The sequence below is a fragment of the Anomaloglossus baeobatrachus genome, chromosome 5 (assembly GCF_048569485.1).
Source record: "Anomaloglossus baeobatrachus isolate aAnoBae1 chromosome 5, aAnoBae1.hap1, whole genome shotgun sequence".
Classification (NCBI taxonomy): Eukaryota; Metazoa; Chordata; class Amphibia; order Anura; family Aromobatidae; genus Anomaloglossus; species Anomaloglossus baeobatrachus.
The window spans coordinates 273286005-273305866 of record NC_134357.1 but is presented as its reverse complement, the minus strand read 5'-3'; the positions used below and the strand labels follow the sequence as shown (position 1 = coordinate 273305866).

The 19862-nt window shown below is 44.1% G+C and overlaps 1 protein-coding gene across 1 annotated transcript in view; it reads right to left on the bottom strand.

Moving 5' to 3' along the window:
- The window catches only part of LOC142312743 (uncharacterized), a 206591-nt gene that overhangs the window by 146688 nt on the left and 40041 nt on the right, over positions 1-19862 (bottom strand). Inside the window, exons 4-7 of the mRNA XM_075351731.1 lie at positions 8779-8833; positions 7851-7948; positions 7611-7725; positions 3440-4591 (exon numbers count right to left, since the gene is read on the bottom strand). Coding sequence (XP_075207846.1) covers positions 3440-4591; positions 7611-7725; positions 7851-7948; positions 8779-8833 — 1420 coding nt within the window. The remainder of the gene's footprint in view (positions 1-3439; positions 4592-7610; positions 7726-7850; positions 7949-8778; positions 8834-19862) is intronic.

Here is a 19862-nt window from a genome sequence, read left to right as displayed (position 1 = left end):
CGCACAACCGACGGGGGCGGGTACGCTCGCTAGCGATATCGCAGCGTGTAAAGCCCCCCTAAGACTCTAGATTGGTTTGTCAGTCTCCACAAGGAGAACAGTTTTTCCCCTTAGACCTCACTATAGCTTCTCATTCAACTAGAACAAAAGACTCTTCTCCCCCCCCCCACCGACCACCCCCCCAACAGCCAGATTGGTTTGTCAGTCTCCGCAAGGAGACAAGTTTTCCCCTTTAAGTTAAAAAGGACGGAATAAATCAGAAAAAATTGCAGTCAAAGATTAGTAAACCAATGATGGAACTCCATTTTATTTTGATTGATCTGTCCTTGAATGTCATGTTTTTTTAACTTAAAAGGATTAAAGTCCTGCCATTTAGAAATGCTGGATCGCTTTGTTTGGGCTGTCTTATCACTACAGATGTTTGATCCAGAGCATGCGTGGAACAAATGAGCTAGATGTTATAATCTGCATTCCTTTTTATACATCAGCAGTAAGGGGTACTTCTCACATAGCAAGATCGCTGCCAAGTCACAGGTTTTGTGACGTACCAGTGACCTCATCATTGATCTTGCTGTATGTGACACTAAGCAGCGACCTGGCCCCTGCTGTGAAATCACTGATCGTTACACACTGTTCTGGTTCACTTTTTGGTCATTGGTCTCCCGCTGTGAAATACGCATCGGCGTGTTTGACTGCGGGAGACAAACGAGCACCGACTGTGTAAGCAGCACACGCTGGTAACCAGGGTAAATATCGGGTAACTAAGCAAAGCGCTTTGGCTTGGTTACCAGTGTACACCGCTTACAGGCTGCCAGCGCTGGCTCCCTGCACACGTAGCCAGGGTAAATATCGGGTAATTAAGCAAAGCGCTTTGCTTAGTAACCCGATGTGTACCCTAGCTACGTATACAGGGAGCTAGCGCTGGCAGCCTGTAAGCGGAGTAAGCTGGTAACCAGGGTAAATATCGGGTAACCAAGCAAAGCGCTTTGCTTAGTTACCCGATATTTACCCTGGTTACCAAGCGCAGCATCGTTACATGAGTCGCTGGTGGCTGGTCCGGGTGAGATCTGTCTGATTGACAGCTCACCAGCGACCATGTAGCGACGCACCAACGATCCCTGCCAGGTCGGATCGCTGGTGGGATCGTTGGTGCGTCGCTACGTGTTACGGGACCCTAGGTAAAACTTGTAAGATTGAAAACAGTTGTTTATAATACTAGCAATATGTCTGTAAAAACGGGATGCTATGTGTGATCTGTATGGGGTCCAAATTTGTTTTGCGCAACCATAAACTTGAATTGGCGAGTCTCATCTGAAATATGGAAGAGACTAGCATATGCTGTAAGTTTTTATTTTCACAGACAGTCCATGTAAATAACAGATCATCTGAACAGCCCAATTGAATAACAAATAATCCTAGTAATGTCAGTGTAAGGTTTTTTTTTTCCCCATTGGAGCACTCAACCAGAAAATACAATTGTGTGAACATAGCCTCATTATCTAGATTTCTCCTTAATCACATCACTTAATTAACTGCAGAAAAATTGTGGGAGATCTGATTATTCACTATTAAAATAAGTATATTGATCATGTTAAGCATGAACAGGCAGAAATAATCCACAATAACTTCCCATTAATATTGCTGGCATCAGTTTAATCGATGAGATAGTCCAACTTTTAGGTAAATTGACTACACCGTATTGAGGCAAGACATGGACACCTGAGGCAAATGGAATCCAGGCGCCATTAACCCCTTCAGCCCCCGGGCACTTTCCGTTTTTGCGTTTTTGTTTTTTGCTCCCCTTCTTCCGAGAGGCGTAACTTTTTTATTTTTCCATCAATCTTGCCATATGAGGGCTTGTTTTTTGCGGGACGAGTTGTACTTTTAAATGAAACCATAAGTTTTACCATATAGTGTACTGGAAAACGGCAAAAAAATTCCAAGTGCGGAAAAATTGCAAAAAAAGTGGGATTGTACAATAGTTTTTGGGATATTTTATTCACCGTGTTCACTATATGGTAAAACTGATGTGTGGGTATGATGCCTCAGGTCGGTGCGAGTTTATAGACACCAAACATGTATAGGTTTACTTGTATCTAAGGGGTTAAAAAAAATTCACAAGCTTGTCCGAAAAACGTGGCGCACGTTTTGCGCCATTTTCCAAAACCCATAGCGTTCTCATTTTTCAGGATCTGAGGCTCAGTGATGGCTTATTTTTTGCGTCTTGACCTGACGTTCTTAACGGTACCATTTTTGCGCAGATGCTATGTTTTGATCGCCTGTTATTGCATTTTGCGCAAAATTTGCGGCGACCAAAAAACGTAATTTTGGCGTTTGGAATTTTTTTGCCGCTACGCCGTTTACGGATCAGATTCATTGATTTTATATTTTGATAGATCGGGCATTTCTGAACGCGGCGATACCAAATATGTGTGTATTTTTTATTTTTTTAACCCTTTAATTTTCAATGGGGTGAAAGGGGGGTGATTTGAACTTTTAGGTTTTTTTATTTTTTTTTAATTTTTTAAAACTTTTTTTTTTACTTTTTTTTTAATTTTACTAGTCCCCCTAGGGGGCTATTGCGATCAGCAATCCGATCGCTCTGCACTATCTGCAGATCTCAGCTACAGAGCTGAGAACTGCAGATTTGCTGCTTCACTTTCAATGCCGGCTGTATTCCGGCATTGAGAGGAAGTGACTCATGTTAGCCACAGGCGTCATCCCATGACCCTGTGCTACCATGGCAACCGCCGAAAGTCACGTGATCATGTCACGTGACTTCCGGCGGGGGCGGGGTAAGTCACTGTCATGGCGGCGCCCATATACATATCGCTGCCAAGACTTTGGCAACGAAATGTAAGGGGTTAATGGCCGCGGGTGGAAGCGATTCCACCCGCGGCTAGCAGGCACACATATCAGCTGTTGATAACAGCTGATATGTGCGCGTCTCGCCGCCGCCTGCCGGCGGCAGGGGGCGGGGCTTACCGGAACACGATCCATGACGTATCTAGTACGTCATGGGTCGTTAAGGGGTTAAAGCATCGAAGGAAGTGAAGTAATGACATCTATAGTACATCACTTTACTCAGTGTTGGATTGATCAGTCCCACACAAATGTCCATTGTTACCCAGCTCAAGGGTAGTATTAATTTAATCATGAAGGTTTTGTCTCGATCACATTTATGAACAGAAAAATATCTTGTAATGAAGCAAATCGGTTTCATTAATAATTTTCTATGTTTAAAAATAAAGTGTTTTACAAAACTAAAATTTAAGCAGCTGCATTTTTCATGTTTCTTTCTAGGAAGACAAATATAAATAGGGTGATGGGGAGGGACACTAAAAAACAGCAGAACCAGAAGCGCTAGAACATTCAATATAGGAAAATGGCTGGCCTACGAGTAATGGCTAGTGGATTTCAGAATTTCCATTGATCTAACAATCTGTGTTAGTATTTTCAAATTTATGACATTTCTCATGGGTGATAAGTTCAGGTTTCCTTGCAAAACATCTCCCACATTCAGAGCAAGAAAACGGCTTTTCCCCCGTGTGTATTCTCAGATGTTTTCCAAGATCAGATTTCTGGGTAAAGCCTTTTCCACACTCCAAACACATAAAAGGTCTTTCTCCAGTGTGTGTTCTCTGATGAGTAACAAGAGTAGACTTTTGAGTAAAACATTTCCCACAATCTGTACAGGAGAACGGCTTCTCCCCTGTATGAATTCTCTGATGCTTAACCAATTCTGATTTCATTGCAAAGCTGTATCCACAGTCAAAACAGGAAAACGGCTTCTCACCCTTGTGAATTCGCTCATGTCGAATGTGTTCTGATTTATGTGTAAACCGTTTCCCGCACTGAGAACATAAAAAGGGCTTCTCCCCTGTGTGAATTCTCAGATGTTTACCAAGTTCTGCTTTCCTTGCAAAACTTTTCATACAAACTGAGCATGCAAATGGTTTCTCACCAGTGTGAATTTTCTGGTGTTCTACAAGATTAGACTTCTGTGTAAAATATTTCCCGCACTCGTTACATGAAAACGGCTTTTCACCTGTGTGAATTCTCTGATGTTTAAGAAAGTCAGATTTCTGCCTGAAACTCTTCCCACAGTCAGAACATGAGAAAGGCTTCTCACCTGTGTGAATTCTCTCATGTCGAACAAGTTCTGATTTGTGGGGAAAACTTTTCCCACAATCAAAGCATGAAAAAGGCTTCTCTCCGGTGTGAATTCTTTCATGTCGTGTGCGTTCTGATTTGTGTATAAAGCATTTTCCACAGTCAGAGCATGAATACAGAATCTTTTTTGAGTGCATTTTCTGATGGCGAAGCAGGAATAATTTTGTCGTAAAACATTTGCCACATTCAGAACATGTGTAGATTTTGTCCAAACTACGGGCTGCACCTTGAGTGTCCGTACAGGCCTTATCAAAAGAATGTTCATCATAATGTGATGAATCAGGAGACTGATCTGTAGTGTCGATGACTTGATTCGGAATAGAGCTTTCTTCTGGAGAATCTTGTGAAAAGTCATTACCTTCACTTTTACAATCGGAAGATAAGGGCTGCTCATCTGTCATATCTCTGTGTGTACCTGCTGACAAAAACAGATATTGGAGAGGTTATCATTATATTATAATATCTATCTATATACATACACAGTGCTGGCCAAAAGTATTGGCACCCTTTGCAATTCTGTCAGATAATACTCAGTTTCTTCTTGAAAATGATTGCAAATCACAAATTCTTTGGTATTATTACCTTCATTTATTTTGCTTGCAATGAAAAAACACAAAAGAGAATGAAACAAAAATGAAATCATTGATCATTTTACACAGAACTCCAAAAAATGGGCCAGACAAAAGTATTGGCACCCTTAGCCTAATACTTTGTTGCACAACCTTTAGCCAAATTAACTGCGAACAACCACTTCCGGTAACCACCAATGAGTTTCTTACAATGCTCTGCTGGAATTTTAGACCATTCTTCTTTGGCAAACTGCTCCAGGTCCCTGAGATTTGAAGGGTGCCTTCGATAAACTGCCATTTTGAGATCTCTCCACAGGTGTTCTATGGGATTCAGGTCTGGACTCATTGCTGGCCACTTTAGTAGTCTCCAGTGCTTTCTATCAAACCATTCTAGTGCTTGTTGAAGTGTGTTTTGGGTCATTGTCCTACTGGAAGACCCATGACCTCTGAGGGAGACCCAGCTTTCTCACACTGGGCCCTACATTATGCTGCAAAATTTTTTGGTAGTCTTCAGACTTCATAATGCCATGTACATGGTCAAGCAGTCCAGTGCCAGAGGCAGCAAAGCAACCCCAAAACATCAGGGAACCTTCACCATGTTTGACTGTAGGGACCATGTTCTTTTCTTTGAATGCCTCTTTTTTTTCCGGTAAACTATGTTGATGGCTTTTCCTAAAAAGCTCTACTTTTGTCTCATCTGACCAGAGAACATTCTTCCAAAACGTTTTAGGCTCTCAGGTAAGTTTTGGCAAATTCCAGCCTGGCTTTTTTATGTCTCGGGGTAAGAAGTGGGGTCTTCCTGGGTATGCTACCATACAGTCCCTTTTCATTCAGACGCCGACGGATAGTACGGGTTGACACTGTTGTACCCTCGGACTGCAGGGCAGCTTGAATTTGTTTGGATGTTAGTCGAGGTTCTTTATCCACCATCCACACAATCTTGCGTTGAAATCTAGGGAGGTTAGCCACAGTGCCATGGGCTTTAAACTTCTTGATGACACTGCGCACCGTAGACACAGGAACTTTCAGGTCTTTGGAGATGGACTTGTAGCCTTGAGATTGCCCATGCTTCCTCACGATTTGGATTCTCAAGTCCTCAGACAGTTCTTTGGTCTTCTTTCTTTTCTCCATGCTCAATGTGGTACACACAAGGACCCAGGACAGAGGTTGAGTCAACTTTAATCCATGTCAACTTGTTGCAAGTGTGATTTAGTTATTGTCAACACCTGTTAGGTGCCACAGGTAAGTTACAGGTGCTGTTAATTACACAAATTAGAGAAGCGTCACATGATTTTTCAAACAGTGCCAATACTTTTGTCCACCCCCTTTTCTATGTTTGGTGTGGAATTATATCCAATTTGGTTTTATGACAAATTAAATGAAGATAATGATACCAAAGAATGTGATTGCAATAATTTTCAAGAAGAAACTGAGTATTATCTGACATAATTGCAGGGGTGCCAATACTTTTGTCTCTCTCTCACTCTCTCTACAGTAGACCAAAAGTTTTGACACACCTTCAAAGGGTTTTCTTTATTTTCAAGACTCTGAAAATTGTAGATTCACATTGAAGGTATCAAAACTATGAATTAAAACATGTGGAATAAAATACTTAAAGTGTGAAACAACTGAAAATATGTCTTATATTCTAGGCTCTTCAAAATAGTCACCTTTTGCTTTCATTACTGCTTTGCACACTCTTTACCTCTTGAAGCTCCCCAAGAGAATGTCGTCACTGGAAATGGTTTTCCAACACTTTAAGGAGTTCCCAGAGATGATTAGCACTTGTTGGCCCTTTTGCCTTCACTGCGGTCCAGCTCATCCCCAAACCATCTCGATTGGGTTGAGGTCTGGTGACAGTGGAGGCCAGTTCATCTGGCATAGCACCCCATCACTCTCCTTAGTCAAATAGCCCTTACACAGCCTGGAGGTGTGTTTGAGGTCATTGTCGTGTTGAAAAATAAATAATGCTCCAACTAAACGCAAACCGGATGGAATAGTACGCCGGTGCAAGATGCTGTGGTAGGCATGCTGGTTCTGTATGCCTTCAATTTTGAATAAATCCCCAACAGTGTCACCAGCAAAGCACCCCCCCCACCATCACACCTCCTCCATGCTTCACGGTGGGAACCAGCCATGTAGAGTCCATCCGTTCACCTTTTCTACAAAGACACGGCAGTTGGATCCAAAGATCTCAAATTTGGACTCATCAGACAAAAGCACAGATTTCCACGGGTCTAATGTCCATTCCTTATGTTCTTTAGCCCAAACAAGTCTTTTCTGCTTGTTGCCTGTCCTTAGCAGTGGTTTCCTAGCAGCTATTTTACCATGAAGGCCTGCTGCACAAAGTCTCCTCTTAACAGTTGTTTTAGAGATGAGAAGGTGTGTCCAAACTTTTGGTTGGTATGTATGTATGTATGTATGTATGTATGTATGTATGTATGTATGTATGTATGTATGTATGTATGTATATATATATTATATAATATAATATATTTAATATATTATATAATATATTATATATTATATAATTATATATATATATACACATATATATATATATATATATATATATACACACACACACACACACACACATATACACATATATATATATATATATATATATTATATATATATACACACACATATACACATATATATATATATATATATATATATATTTATTTTTTTGGGTTTTTTTAAGGAAACATATCTCCCTAGATGTGTAGAGCAGACTTTACTATTTAAAGTGTGCACAGCAGTGAAGATACATCAAATATATTTTGTGCTAAATATGTTTCTATGATAACACCATTTTTTACGAAGTTGACTTATGATAAAACAGCTGATTCTGTTATAACTAACCTATGCCAATGTCTACAGTCATTTCCTCTGTCTTAATTTGGGTCTCATCAATGAGATATACATCCACTTCTTCTTCCTCGGCAACTTCAATTTTGATGTCAATCATATCGTCAGCCTGAAAACACAAAAGAATATATTTTGGTTTGAGCAAAATAAATTTGCAAGAATAATATTTCCCTAAAGACTTCAATAAAGCGTAGGTTACAAATATTCTTTGGCATTTTGAGACACCACAGCTACCTGGCTTATTGTTTGTTCATCAGGATTTTCATCCAGACAATCCTCTGAAGACAGAGGACTGTGACTTCTAATTGGGGAACTTCTGCCACTGGATCCATCTATAACAAAACAAATACAGGAACTCCCTTAATGTGTGTCCTATCCAGGGTATCCAGACCACCATCAAAAGCTGGGGTCTATTTTATTCATTTATCTATTTATTTTCTGATTGTGTACCTAAGCAATAAAGTAAAAACAATAGTTCAGGGTTATACTTCGCAGCAGCCATATAAACATAGCGAGTGATCTGCATGTCCTAACTTCCATGGGAGTTTTGTGTTCGTGCTCTCTTGTCTATGCAGAGGCGGGAGGTTGGGGGGGGGGGGGGGTTGGGTCGGTATAGGGTCCTGCGTGATCTACCCCCAGTTTTCTAATCCAATAGTATGGTGGCTCAGTGCTTGGCACTGTTGCTTTGCAATATTAAAAGGTCCTGGGTTCAAATGCCACCAAGGACAACATCTGCGAGGTGTTTATATATTTTGCCAAAGTTTGTGTGGGTTTCCTCTGTGTACTACGGTTTCCTTCCACCCTGTAAATATATAAGGTTAGGGAATTTAGATTATGAGATCAATGGGGATAGAGATAATGTGCCATAGCTGGAGAAAAAGACATGGGCCACACATCCAAAAATCATAAGTTGATCTAATATATACATCTTCATTCATTCATCCTCACATGAGCCAAGATTGGTTGTGTACATACTATACGCTCTGTCAGCTTCCCAATAATTGTCCTAGTAGTGAAAGCCGCCATTGCCTTGTCCATCAATCATTTGCATATTGTCCTGACAATTGGGGACAGTGGTGTTCTGTTCATGACAGTGGCATTAACCTTTTAACGCCACATACTATAGGTTAGTTTCTGCAGAAAGATGGAAGATTCCTCTTACCTGGTGGTGTGCGAGCCTGATACAGGCCAATTCTGTCTTCTAAATACTTGCAATCCTGCATGAAAAATACTGAAATCTGAGAGAAGCACAGTACTACCTCAATTAATTATACACACAAAAGTATAAAAGGTATACGTAGTAATGCCCAAAGAAAAGGTCATCCAAAAAGGCACACAACCCTAGTTTATATAAATCACATATCCACAATGGATGCTAGAAAAACAATTGACCCCTTAATAAAACACACAAACCTAAGGCTGGTACTAGTTTAACGGGTATAGATTTTTAAGGTTGGACACAAAGAGTAGCTTATTTTTAATTACTTGGAGACCTAATAGAAGTTTGATTTGTGACCACTTGCAAAATATAATACACATACATACATACATACATACACCAAAAATATAAATGCAACACTATTTTTCAAGAGCTGAACTCTGAGATGTAAGACTTTTTCTATGTACACAAAGGACCTTTTTCTCTCAAATATTGTTCACAAATATGTCAAAATTTGTGTTAGCAAGCTCTTCTCCTTTGCCGAGATAATCGGTGTAGTATATCAAGATGCTGATTAAAGAGCATGATTATTGCACAGGTGTGCATTAGGCTGGCCACGATAAAAGGCCACGCTATAATGTGCAGTTTTATCACACAGCACAATGCCAGAGATGTTGCAAGTTTTGAGGGAGCAAGCATTTGGCATGCTGACTGCAGGAATGTCCACCAGAGCTCTTGCCGTGAACTGAATGTTCAATTCTGTAAGGCGTTTCACAGAATTTGGCCGTATATCTAACCAACCTCAACTGCAGACCACATGTAACCACACCAGCCCAGGACCACCACATGCAGCATCTTCACCTCCAAGATCGTCTGAGACCAACCACCCAGACAGTGGCTGCAGGAATCAGTTTGCATAACCAAAAAATTCCTGCACAAACTGTCAAAAACCATCTCAGGGAAGCTCATCCGTGTGCTCGCTATCCGAGTTACAATATTTTTATTATTACATATTAGAACATTTATTACATTAGTTTAGTGGAACAAAGTAGAAACATTAGACAATTTCTTTGTAAACAGTTCAAACATTTGCGTTTTTTGTTTGAGGGGAGGTAAGCCGGGGAGGGAAGGCGGAAGGAGAGATCTTTATTGGGGAAACCGGGAAAAGAAAGGTGAAATGGGATTAGGAAAATGGTTAGAAGGAGAACTACCATGCATAATAATCATTTGCAAAGACTTCTGTGCAACATATATATAGCTTAGTTTAGTTATATCTTCTTTGCAAATATTGAGAATCATTACTTTTAAGAAATATGTACAAGAAAGAAAAAGAGGAAAAGGAAAGAAGAGAAAGAGAAAGGAAGGGAGAAAGAAAGGAGAAAATTTGATTGGGATATTTGTCAGAGGACTATTTGTGTTTTTAGCTTCAAAATTTCTACTATAGAAGCTTATGGTTTGGATTGCTCAATGTAAGGTAGCCAGGTACCCCATCTCTTTTGATAGGGTTGGAACAGGTTATTGTATATCGCGTGTTTATTTTCAAATTCGTGGTGCATGGATAACATCTTGATTACTTCAGAAATATTTGGAACAGTATCACTTTTCCATTTGGCCAATAAAAGTTGTTTGGTGATCAACAAAATGTGAATCACAATCGGGATCTGCATTTGGTCTAGTTTTTCCATATCCATAGAAAGAAGCGTCATTTGGGGCGACAATTTGATGTTGGAATTTGTAACTCGATTAGATTTGACACTTCCCTCCAGAGATGTCTTATCTTTGGGCAATTCCATAAGATGTGGACCAACGTTCCTTTTTCGTTACAATTTCTCCAACAAAGTGGAGTATTTTTGGGGTCTATGTTATGTAGCTTAGATGGAGTGAAATACCAGTTTGTTATGACCTTATAGAAGGACTCGTGTAGTATAGCCGAAATGTTAGAGGAAAAAGTCGCTTTTAGGCTAAATTGCCAGTTTTCTTCTGTAAAATCCTTGTTTAAAGTTTTCCCCCATTTAGCCATGTAGTTTAAAAGAATAGGTTTAGTGTCATTATTTACAAGGTCATAGATATATTTGGTATTCCAGATGGTTTTCTTTTCCGTATTACAAAGGAGGTGGGTTATAATCTCTGGAAGGGGATGTTTACCAACCAATAATTTATTAAGGGATTACCTTAGAGAAATTAATGTTTTGAAGTCCAAGTCTGTGATCTTATATTTTATTTTTAGATCCAAAAAGGAAATAAAATCTTTTCCATCATGTATGTTACTAATTGTTTTTAGGCCAAGATTTTGCCATAAGGAAGGAACCTGGACATCAGTTAGGAATGTTAACCCCTTCAGCCCCGGGGCACTTTCCGTTTTTGTTTTTTGCACCCCTTCTTCCGAGAGCCGTAACTTTTTTATTTTTCCGTCAATCTTGCCATATGAGGGCTTGTTTTTTGCGGGACAAATTGTACTTTTAAATGAAACCATAAGTTTTACCATATGGTGTACTGGAAACAGCAAAAAAATTCCAAGTGTGGAAAAACTTCAAAAAAAGTGTGATGGCACAATAGTTTTTGGGATGTTTTATTCACGGTGTTCACTATATGGTAAAACTGATGTGTGGGTATAATGCCTGAGGTTGGTGCGAGTTTGTAGACACCAAACATGTACAGGATTACTTGTAGCTAAGTGGTTAAAAAAAATTCACAAGCTTGTCCAATAAAAGTGGCGCACGTTTTGCGCCATTTTCCGAAACACGTAGCGTTCTCATTTTTTGGGATCTATGGTTCAGTGGCGGCTTATTTTTTGCGTCTCGAGCTGTCATTTCTAATGGTACCATTTTTGCGCAGATGCTACGTTTTGATCGCCTGTTATTGCATTTTGCGTAAAACTTGCAGCGACCAAAAAACGTAATTTTGGCATTTGGTAAACGGCGTAGTGGCAAAAAAATTCCAATCAGATTAATTGATTTTTTATTTTGATAGATCGGGCATTTCTGAACGCGGCGATACCAAATATGCATATATTTATTTTTTTAACCCTTTAATTTTCAATGGGGGAAAAGGGGGTTGATTTGAACTTTTGGTGTTTGTTTGTTTTTTATTTTTTAAAACCTTTTTTTTACTTTTTTTTTTTTATTTTACTAGTCCCCCTAGGGGGCTATAGCGATCAGCAATCCGATCGATCTTATCTATCTGCTGATCACAGCTATACAGCTGTAAACAGCAGATTCAGTCACTTTGTTTCTCTCTGCTCGCGGACGAGGGAAAACGAAAGTGAAACTTCATAGCTGCAGGCGTCATAACATGACCCTGTGCTACGATGGCAACCACTGAAAGTCACGTGATCACGCATGTGACTTCCGGTGGGGGCGGCGGTAAGTAAAAAACATGGCGGCGCGCATATAGATAGAGATTTAAGGGGTTAAATGTTGCAAGTGGAAGAGATTCCACTTGCAACATGCAGGCACGCATGTCAGCTGTTGAAAACAGCTGATGTGTGCCGACCGCCGCCGCCTGCCCGCGGCAGGGGGCGGGGCTTAACGGGACATGCTCCATGACGGATATATCCGTCCATGGTTGGGAAGGGGTTAAAATATTGAGAGAGAAGTTTTTAATTTGATCGTATTTCGACATCTTGGTTTTAATCTTACATAAACTCCGCCAGCAAGAATAGTAGATGCAAGAGTAGGGTGGTAAGGCAGGGAAAGTTTGGGATTAAGTATATGGGTTAAAAGAAGAGAACGGAGAGAAGAATAGTTGTTTAAAGCAGACTCAAGGTCCAACCATGTTGGAGAAAAATCACTATGTAGCCAACAAATACTTTGTTTTATTATATTAGTTTTATAATAGCTTTCAAGGTTTGGCAAACCATATCCGCCTCTGATTTTACGTTTCATTAGAGTGGACTTAGAAAGTCTTGGTTTTTTATGATTCCAAATAAATCCATTTAGAATTGATTGAAGTTTACCAATGAATTTTATTGGAATGGTGAGTGGAATAGCCCTAAAGTAGTAAAGAATCTTGGGTAAGATCATCATTTTGTAGGACATGAGTCTGCCTAGCCACGTAATTTCTTCTTTATATAAATTGTTAGTGGCCTTTTGAGTGGCTTCGATGAGATCCTCCATATTTAGTTATTAAGGAATGTAGGTTGTCGGTAATTTTGATACCCAAATAAGAGATTGATTAAACTTCCCATGTAAATGTTAAAAACTTTTTTATTAAGTTAATAGTTTTATCTTCCAAGAAAAAGGGAAGTATGTTGGATTTCTCCATGTTCAGTTTATAATACGAGGCTTTGGAAAAGGAATCAAGCACTTCCTGTACTGCTCTAACAGAGTTTATTGGGTCGGACAATGTAAGGATAACATCATCCGCGAACAAGCCTATCTTATGATGGTAATTGCATGTTTTAATTCCTTCTATTCGCTGATGCGCTCTAATTAATTCCGCAATGGTTCAATGGCTATTACGAATAGTAAGGGAGATAGGGGGCAGCCTTGTCTAGTTCAGTTTGTTATTTTAAATGGGTCAGATAAGAAGGGAATTTTGTTTACTTACCGTAAATTCCTTTTCTTCTAGCTCCAATTGGGAGACCCAGACAATTGGGTGTATAGCTACTGCCTCCGGAGGCCACACAAAGCATTACACTTAAAAGTGTAAGGCCCCTCCCCTTCTGCCTATACACCCCCCGTGGGATCACGGTTCCTCAGTTTTAGTGCCAAAGCAAGAAGGAGGAAAGCCAATAACTGGTTTAAGAACAAATTCAATCCGAAGGAACATCGGAGAACCGAAACCATTCAACATGAACAACATGTGTACCCGAAAAAACAAAAATCCCTAAGCAAACAGGGCGGGTGCTGGGTCTCCCAATTGGAGCTAGAAGAAAAGGAATTTACGGTAAGTAAACAAAATTCCCTTCTTCTTTGGCGCTCCATTGGGAGACCCAGACAATTGGGACGTCCAAAAGCAGTCCCTGGGTGGGTATAATAACCCCTCGTGATAGGACCGTAAAAACAGCCCTACCCTACAGGTGGGCAGTCGCCGCCTGAAGGACTTGTCTACCTAGGCTGGCGTCCGCCGAAGCGTAGGTATGCACTTGATAGTGTTTGGTAAAAGTGTGCAGACTCGACCATGTAGCCGCCTGGCACACCTGCTGAGCCGTAGCCTGGTGTCGTAATGCCCAGGACGCACCCACGGCTCTGGTAGAATGGGCCTTCAGCCCTGAGGGAACCGGAAGCCCAGCAGAACGGTAGGCTTCAAGAATTGGTTCCTTGATCCACCGAGCCAAGGTTGACTTGGAAGCCTGCGACCCTTTACGCTGGCCAGCGACAAGGACAAAGAGTGCATCCGAGCGGCGCAGGGGCGCCGTGCGGGAAATGTAGATCCTGAGCGCCCTCACGAGATCCAACAAATGCAAATCTTTTTCACATTGATGAACTGGACGAGGGCACAAGGAAGGCAAGGAGATATCCTGATTGAGATGAAACGGGGATACCACCTTAGGGAGAAACTCCGGAATAGGGCGCAAAACCACCTTGTCCTGGTGAATCACCAGGAAGGGAGATTTGCATGACAGCGCTGCTAGCTCGGACACTCGTCGAAGAGACGTGACCGCTACTAGAAAGGCCACTTTCTGTGAAAGGCGAGAAAGGGAAACATCCCTCATAGGCTCGAAAGGCGGCTTCTGGAGAGCAATTAGAACCCTGTTCAGATCCCAGGGCTCTAACGGCCGCTTGTAAGGAGGGACGATATGACAGACCCCTTGCAGGAACGTGCGTACCTGAGGAAGTCGTGCTAGGCGCTTCTGAAAAAATACCGATAGCGCTGAGACTTGCCCCTTGAGGGAGCTGAGCGCCAAACCTTTTTCCAACCCGGATTGCAGGAAGGAAAGAAAGGTAGGCAATCTAAATGGCCAGGGAGAGACTCCCTGAGCAGAGCACCAAGACAAGAATATTTTCCACGTCCTGTGGTATATCTTGGCGGAAGTAGGTTTTCTGGCCTGTCTCATGGTGGCAATGACCTCTTGAGACAATCCTGAACCCGCTAGGATCCAGGACTCAATGGCCACACAGTCAGGTTCAGGGCCGCAGAATTCTGATGGAAAAACGGCCCTTGAGACAGCAAGTCTGATCGGTCTGGTAGTGCCCACGGTTGGCCTACCGCGAGGTGCCACAGATCCGGGTACCACGACCTCCTTGGCCAGTCTGGAGCGACGAGGATGGCGCGGTGGCAGTCGGACCTGATCTTGCGCAGCACTCTGGGCAACAGAGCCAGAGGTGGAAACACATAAGGAAGCTGGAACTGCGACCAATCTTGAACTAAGGCGTCTGCCGCCAGAGCTCGGTGATCGTGAGACCGTGCCATGAAAACTGGGACCTTGTTGTTGTGCCGAGACGCCATTAGGTCAACGTCCGGCATCCCCCAGCGGCGACAGATCTCCTGAAACACGTCCGGGTGAAGAGACCATTCCCCTGCGTCCATACCCTGGCGACTGAGGAAGTCTGCTTCCCAGTTGTCCACGCCTGGGATGTGAACTGCGGATATGGTGGAAGCCGTGTCTTCCACCCACGTCAGAATCCGCCGGACTTCCTGGAAGGCTTGCCGACTGCGAGTTCCTCCTTGGTGGTTGATGTATGCCACCGCTGTGGAGTTGTCCGACTGAATACGGATCTGTTTGCCTTCCAGCCACTGCTGAAAGGCTTGTAGGGCAAGATACACTGCTCTGATCTCCAGAACGTTGATCTGAAGAGTGGACTCTTGCTGAGTCCACGTACCTTGAGCCCTGTGGTGGAGAAAGACTGCTCCCCACCCTGACAGACTCGCATCTGTCGTCACTACCGCCCAAGATGGGGGTAGGAAGGATTTCCCTTTCGACAATGAGGTGGGAAGTAGCCACCATCGAAGAGAATCCTTGGCCGCCTGAGAGAGAGAGACGTTGCTGTCGAGGGACTTCGACCTCCCGTCCCATTGGCGGAGAATGTCCCATTGTAGTGGACGCAGATGAAACTGCGCGAAAGGGACCGCCTCTATTGCTGCCACCATCTTCCCTAGGAAGTGCATGAGGCGTCTCAAGGGGTGCGACTGACCCTGAAGGAGAGATTGCACCCCTGTCTGCAGTGAACGCTGTTTGTCCAGCGGAAGCTTCACTATCGCTGAGAGAGTATGAAACTCCATGCCAAGATATGTTATCGACTGGGTCGGGGTTAGATTTGACTTGGAAAAGTTGATGATCCACCCGAAACCCTGGAGGGTCTCCAGCGCCACGTTCAGGCTGTGTTGGCATGCCTCTTGAGAAGGCGCCTTGACCAGCAGATCGTCTAAGTAAGGGATCACAGAGTGTCCCTGAGAGTGTAGGACTGCAACTACCGCTGCCATGACTTTGGTGAAGACCCGTGGGGCTGTCGCCAGACCAAAGGGCAGGGCTACAAACTGAAGGTGTTCGTCTCTTATAACGAAGCGTAGAAAACGCTGATGCTCTGGTGCAATCGGTACGTGGAGATAAGCATCCTTGATGTCTATTGATGCTAGGAAATCTCCTTGAGACATTGCGGCGATGACGGATCGGAGGGATTCCATCCGGAACCGTCTGGTTCTCACGTGGTTGTTGAGAAGTTTTAGGTCCAGAACGGGACGGAAGGATCCGTCCTTTTTCGGAACCACAAACAAATTGGAGTAAAAACCGTGACCTTGCTCTTGAAGAGGAACAGGGATCACCACTCCTTCCGCCTTTAGAGAGCACACCGCCTGCAGGAGAGCATCGGCTCGGTCTGGAGGCGGAGACGTTCTGAAGAATCGAGTTGGAGGACGAGAACTGAACTCTATCCTGTACCCGTGAGACAGAATGTCTCGCACCCAACGGTCTTGGACCTGTGGCAGCCAAATGTCGCCAAAGCGGGAGAGCCTGCCACCGACCGAGGATGCGGAGGGAGGAGGCCGGAAGTCATGAGGAAGCCGCCTTGGTAGCGGGTCTTCCGGCTGTCTTTTTTGGGCGTGACTGAGCCCGCCAAGAATCTGAACTCCTCTGATCTTTTTGAGTCCTTTTGGACGAGGAGAATTGGGACCTGCCCGAGCCTCGAAAGGACCGAAACCCCGACTGTCCCCTCCTCTGTTGGGGTTTGTTTTGTCTGGGCTGAGGTAAGGATGAATCCTTACCCTTGGACTGTTTAATGATTTCATCCAAGCGCTCACCAAACAGCCGGTCACCAGAAAATGGCAAACTGGTTAAACATTTCTTGGAAGCAGAATCTGCTTTCCATTCCCTTAACCACAAGGCTCTGCGTAAAACCACGGAGTTGGCAGATGCCACTGCCGTACGGCTCGTAGAGTCCAGGACAGCATTAATCGCGTAAGACGCAAATGCAGACATTTGAGAGGTTAAGGATGCCACCTGCGGAACAGATGTACGTGTGACCGTGTCAATCTGTGCAAGACCAGCTGAAATAGCTTGGAGTGCCCATACGGCTGCGAATGCAGGAGCAAACGACGCGCCGACAGCTTCATAGATGGATTTCAACCAGAGCTCCATCTGTCTGTCAGTGGCATCTTTAAGTGCAGCCCCATCCTCCACTGCAACTATGGATCTAGCCGCAAGTCTGGAGATAGGGGGATCCACCTTGGGACACTGGGTCCAGCTCTTGACCACGTCAGGAGGAAAGGGATAACGTGTATCCTTAAGCCGTTTGGAGAAACGCTTATCTGGATAAGCGTGGTGTTTCTGGACTGACTCTCTAAAGTCAGAATGGTCCAGAAAAGTACTTAATTTACGCTTGGGATACCTGAAATGGAATTTCTCCTGCTGTGAAGCTGACTCCTCCACTTGAGGAGCTGGGGGAGAAATATCCAACATTTTATTGATGGACGCGATAAGATCATTCACTATGGCGTCACCATCAGGAGTATCCAGATTGAGAGCGGTCTCAGGATCAGAATCCTGATCAGCTACCTCCGCCTCATCACACAGAGAGTCCTCCTGCTGGGACCCTGACCAGTGTGATGAAGTAGAGGGCCGCTCATAGCGAGCTCGCTTAGGCTGTCTGGGACTGTCGTCCGTGTCAGAGCCATCACCCTGGGATGCGTGGAACACCCCCGGAGCCCGGAGCTGTTCCAACTGAGGGGGGCCAGGGAGCAATGAATCAACAGTGCCCATGGTCTGAGTTACTGGTCTAGACTGCAAAGTCTCTAGAATCTGAGACATAGTCACAGATAATCTATCCGCAAAAATTGCAAACTCTGTCCCCGTCACCTGGACAGTATTCACAGGTGGATCTCTCTGGGACACCTCCAGCAGAGGCCCCGGCCGAGCAGGGGGCACAGGGACCGAACACTGCACACAATGGGGGTCAGTGGAACCTGCTGGTAGAACAGCCTCACAAGCGGTGCAAGAAGCATAAAAAGCCTGTGCCTTGGCACCCTTGTTTTTTGCGGACGACATGCTGTATTCTCCACAGAGTAATCTAGGAGGGTATATAGCCAAGAATCACCAGCGACCGTTTAGTGCAATGTATAACATGCAAGCATAAAAATACAGTTGAACACTTCGTCACTAGTGGGGTCAGCACCGGAGGTGCCGCTTACCGCCCGCTAAAAGCGGGTTGTAGTTGCCAGAATCCCGTGCCTGGGTCTCCCAGAACTTGTCTCCCCTTTCCAGCTCAGCCTGCACCTCAGGAATGGCTGCCGGCGTTCTGTGAAGAGGGGCGGACCGTGGGCGTGCCTCAGACAAAGTGCGGGAAACTGGCTTCCCACTGTGCTCAATGTGAGGGCTGGAGTATGTAAAGCAGATTCCAGCCCTCAGCGCTGACGTTCTGCATAGCGTCCCGCCCTTCCCCTGACTGGCAGGCCTGGGGGCGGGAACGAAACGGAACTAGGCCGCAAAAGCCGGGGACTCTAGTAAAAAGCGCGGCCGACAAATATGCACTGCCAGCGCGGAAGTCCCCGGCGCACCACAAGTTCCAGCCGCGTCGCAGTAAAAACTGCCAGCAGGGGCCGGCACGGCAGTTCCCCACACATAAACTCCCTTAGCAAGCTGTGGAAGTGTGGCACAAGCGCAGCAGCGCTATTGTCCCCGGCGCACTAACACACTCAGCAATGCTGCAGTGTGTGCGCGGTCTGTACGGGGACACAGAGTACCTTGGTGTAGCAGGGCCCTGTCCCTGACGATACTCCGCTCCATATCCAGCAGATTCCCCAGGGGCTGTGGACGGAGCACGGTCTCTGTGCCTGGAGACCGGAAAATCCCACTTCACCCAGAGCCCGAAGGGGGATGGGGAAGGATACAGCATGTGGGCTCCAGCCTCTGTACCCGCAATGGGTACCTCAACCTTAACAAACACCGCCGACACCAAGTGGGGTGAGAAGGGAGCATGCTGGGGGCCCAAGTATGGGCCCTCTTTTCTTCCATCCGACATAGTCAGCAGCTGCTGCTGACTAAACAGTGGAGCTATGCGTGGATGTCTGACCTCCTTCGCACAAAGCTTGAAAACTGAGGAACCGTGATCCCACGGGGGGTGTATAGGCAGAAGGGGAGGGGCCTTACACTTTTAAGTGTAATGCTTTGTGTGGCCTCCGGAGGCAGTAGCTATACACCCAATTGTCTGGGTCTCCCAATGGAGCGCCAAAGAAATTATTATTTGTATATATTCTGGCAGAAGGACATGTATATAGGGCCATAATAGTTTTTATAATTTGGTGATTAAATCCAAATTTAGCAAGAGCAGCTTCTAAATATTTCCAGTTTATTCTATCAAATGCCTTTTCTGCATCTAGAGCCATAACAAAGAAGGTGTTTTCCTATAGTTAATATGAGAAATTAGATTTAATAATCTTCTAGTCCCATCTGAGGTTTGGCGACCTTCAACAAATCCCATCTGGTCATGACCAACAATTTTTGGCAGTATTGACTTTAATCTATTGGCAATGATTTTTGAATATATCTTGATATCCGTATTAATAAGTGATATAGGCCTATAATTATTAACATATTCCAAATCGCCTTTTGGTTTCGGAATTACCGATATTAAGGCCTCCAGCATTTCCGTTGGAAAGGAGCCTCTCAGCTGCCTTGTTGTAGACCCTGACCAAATGGGGAGCCAGGACTGCAG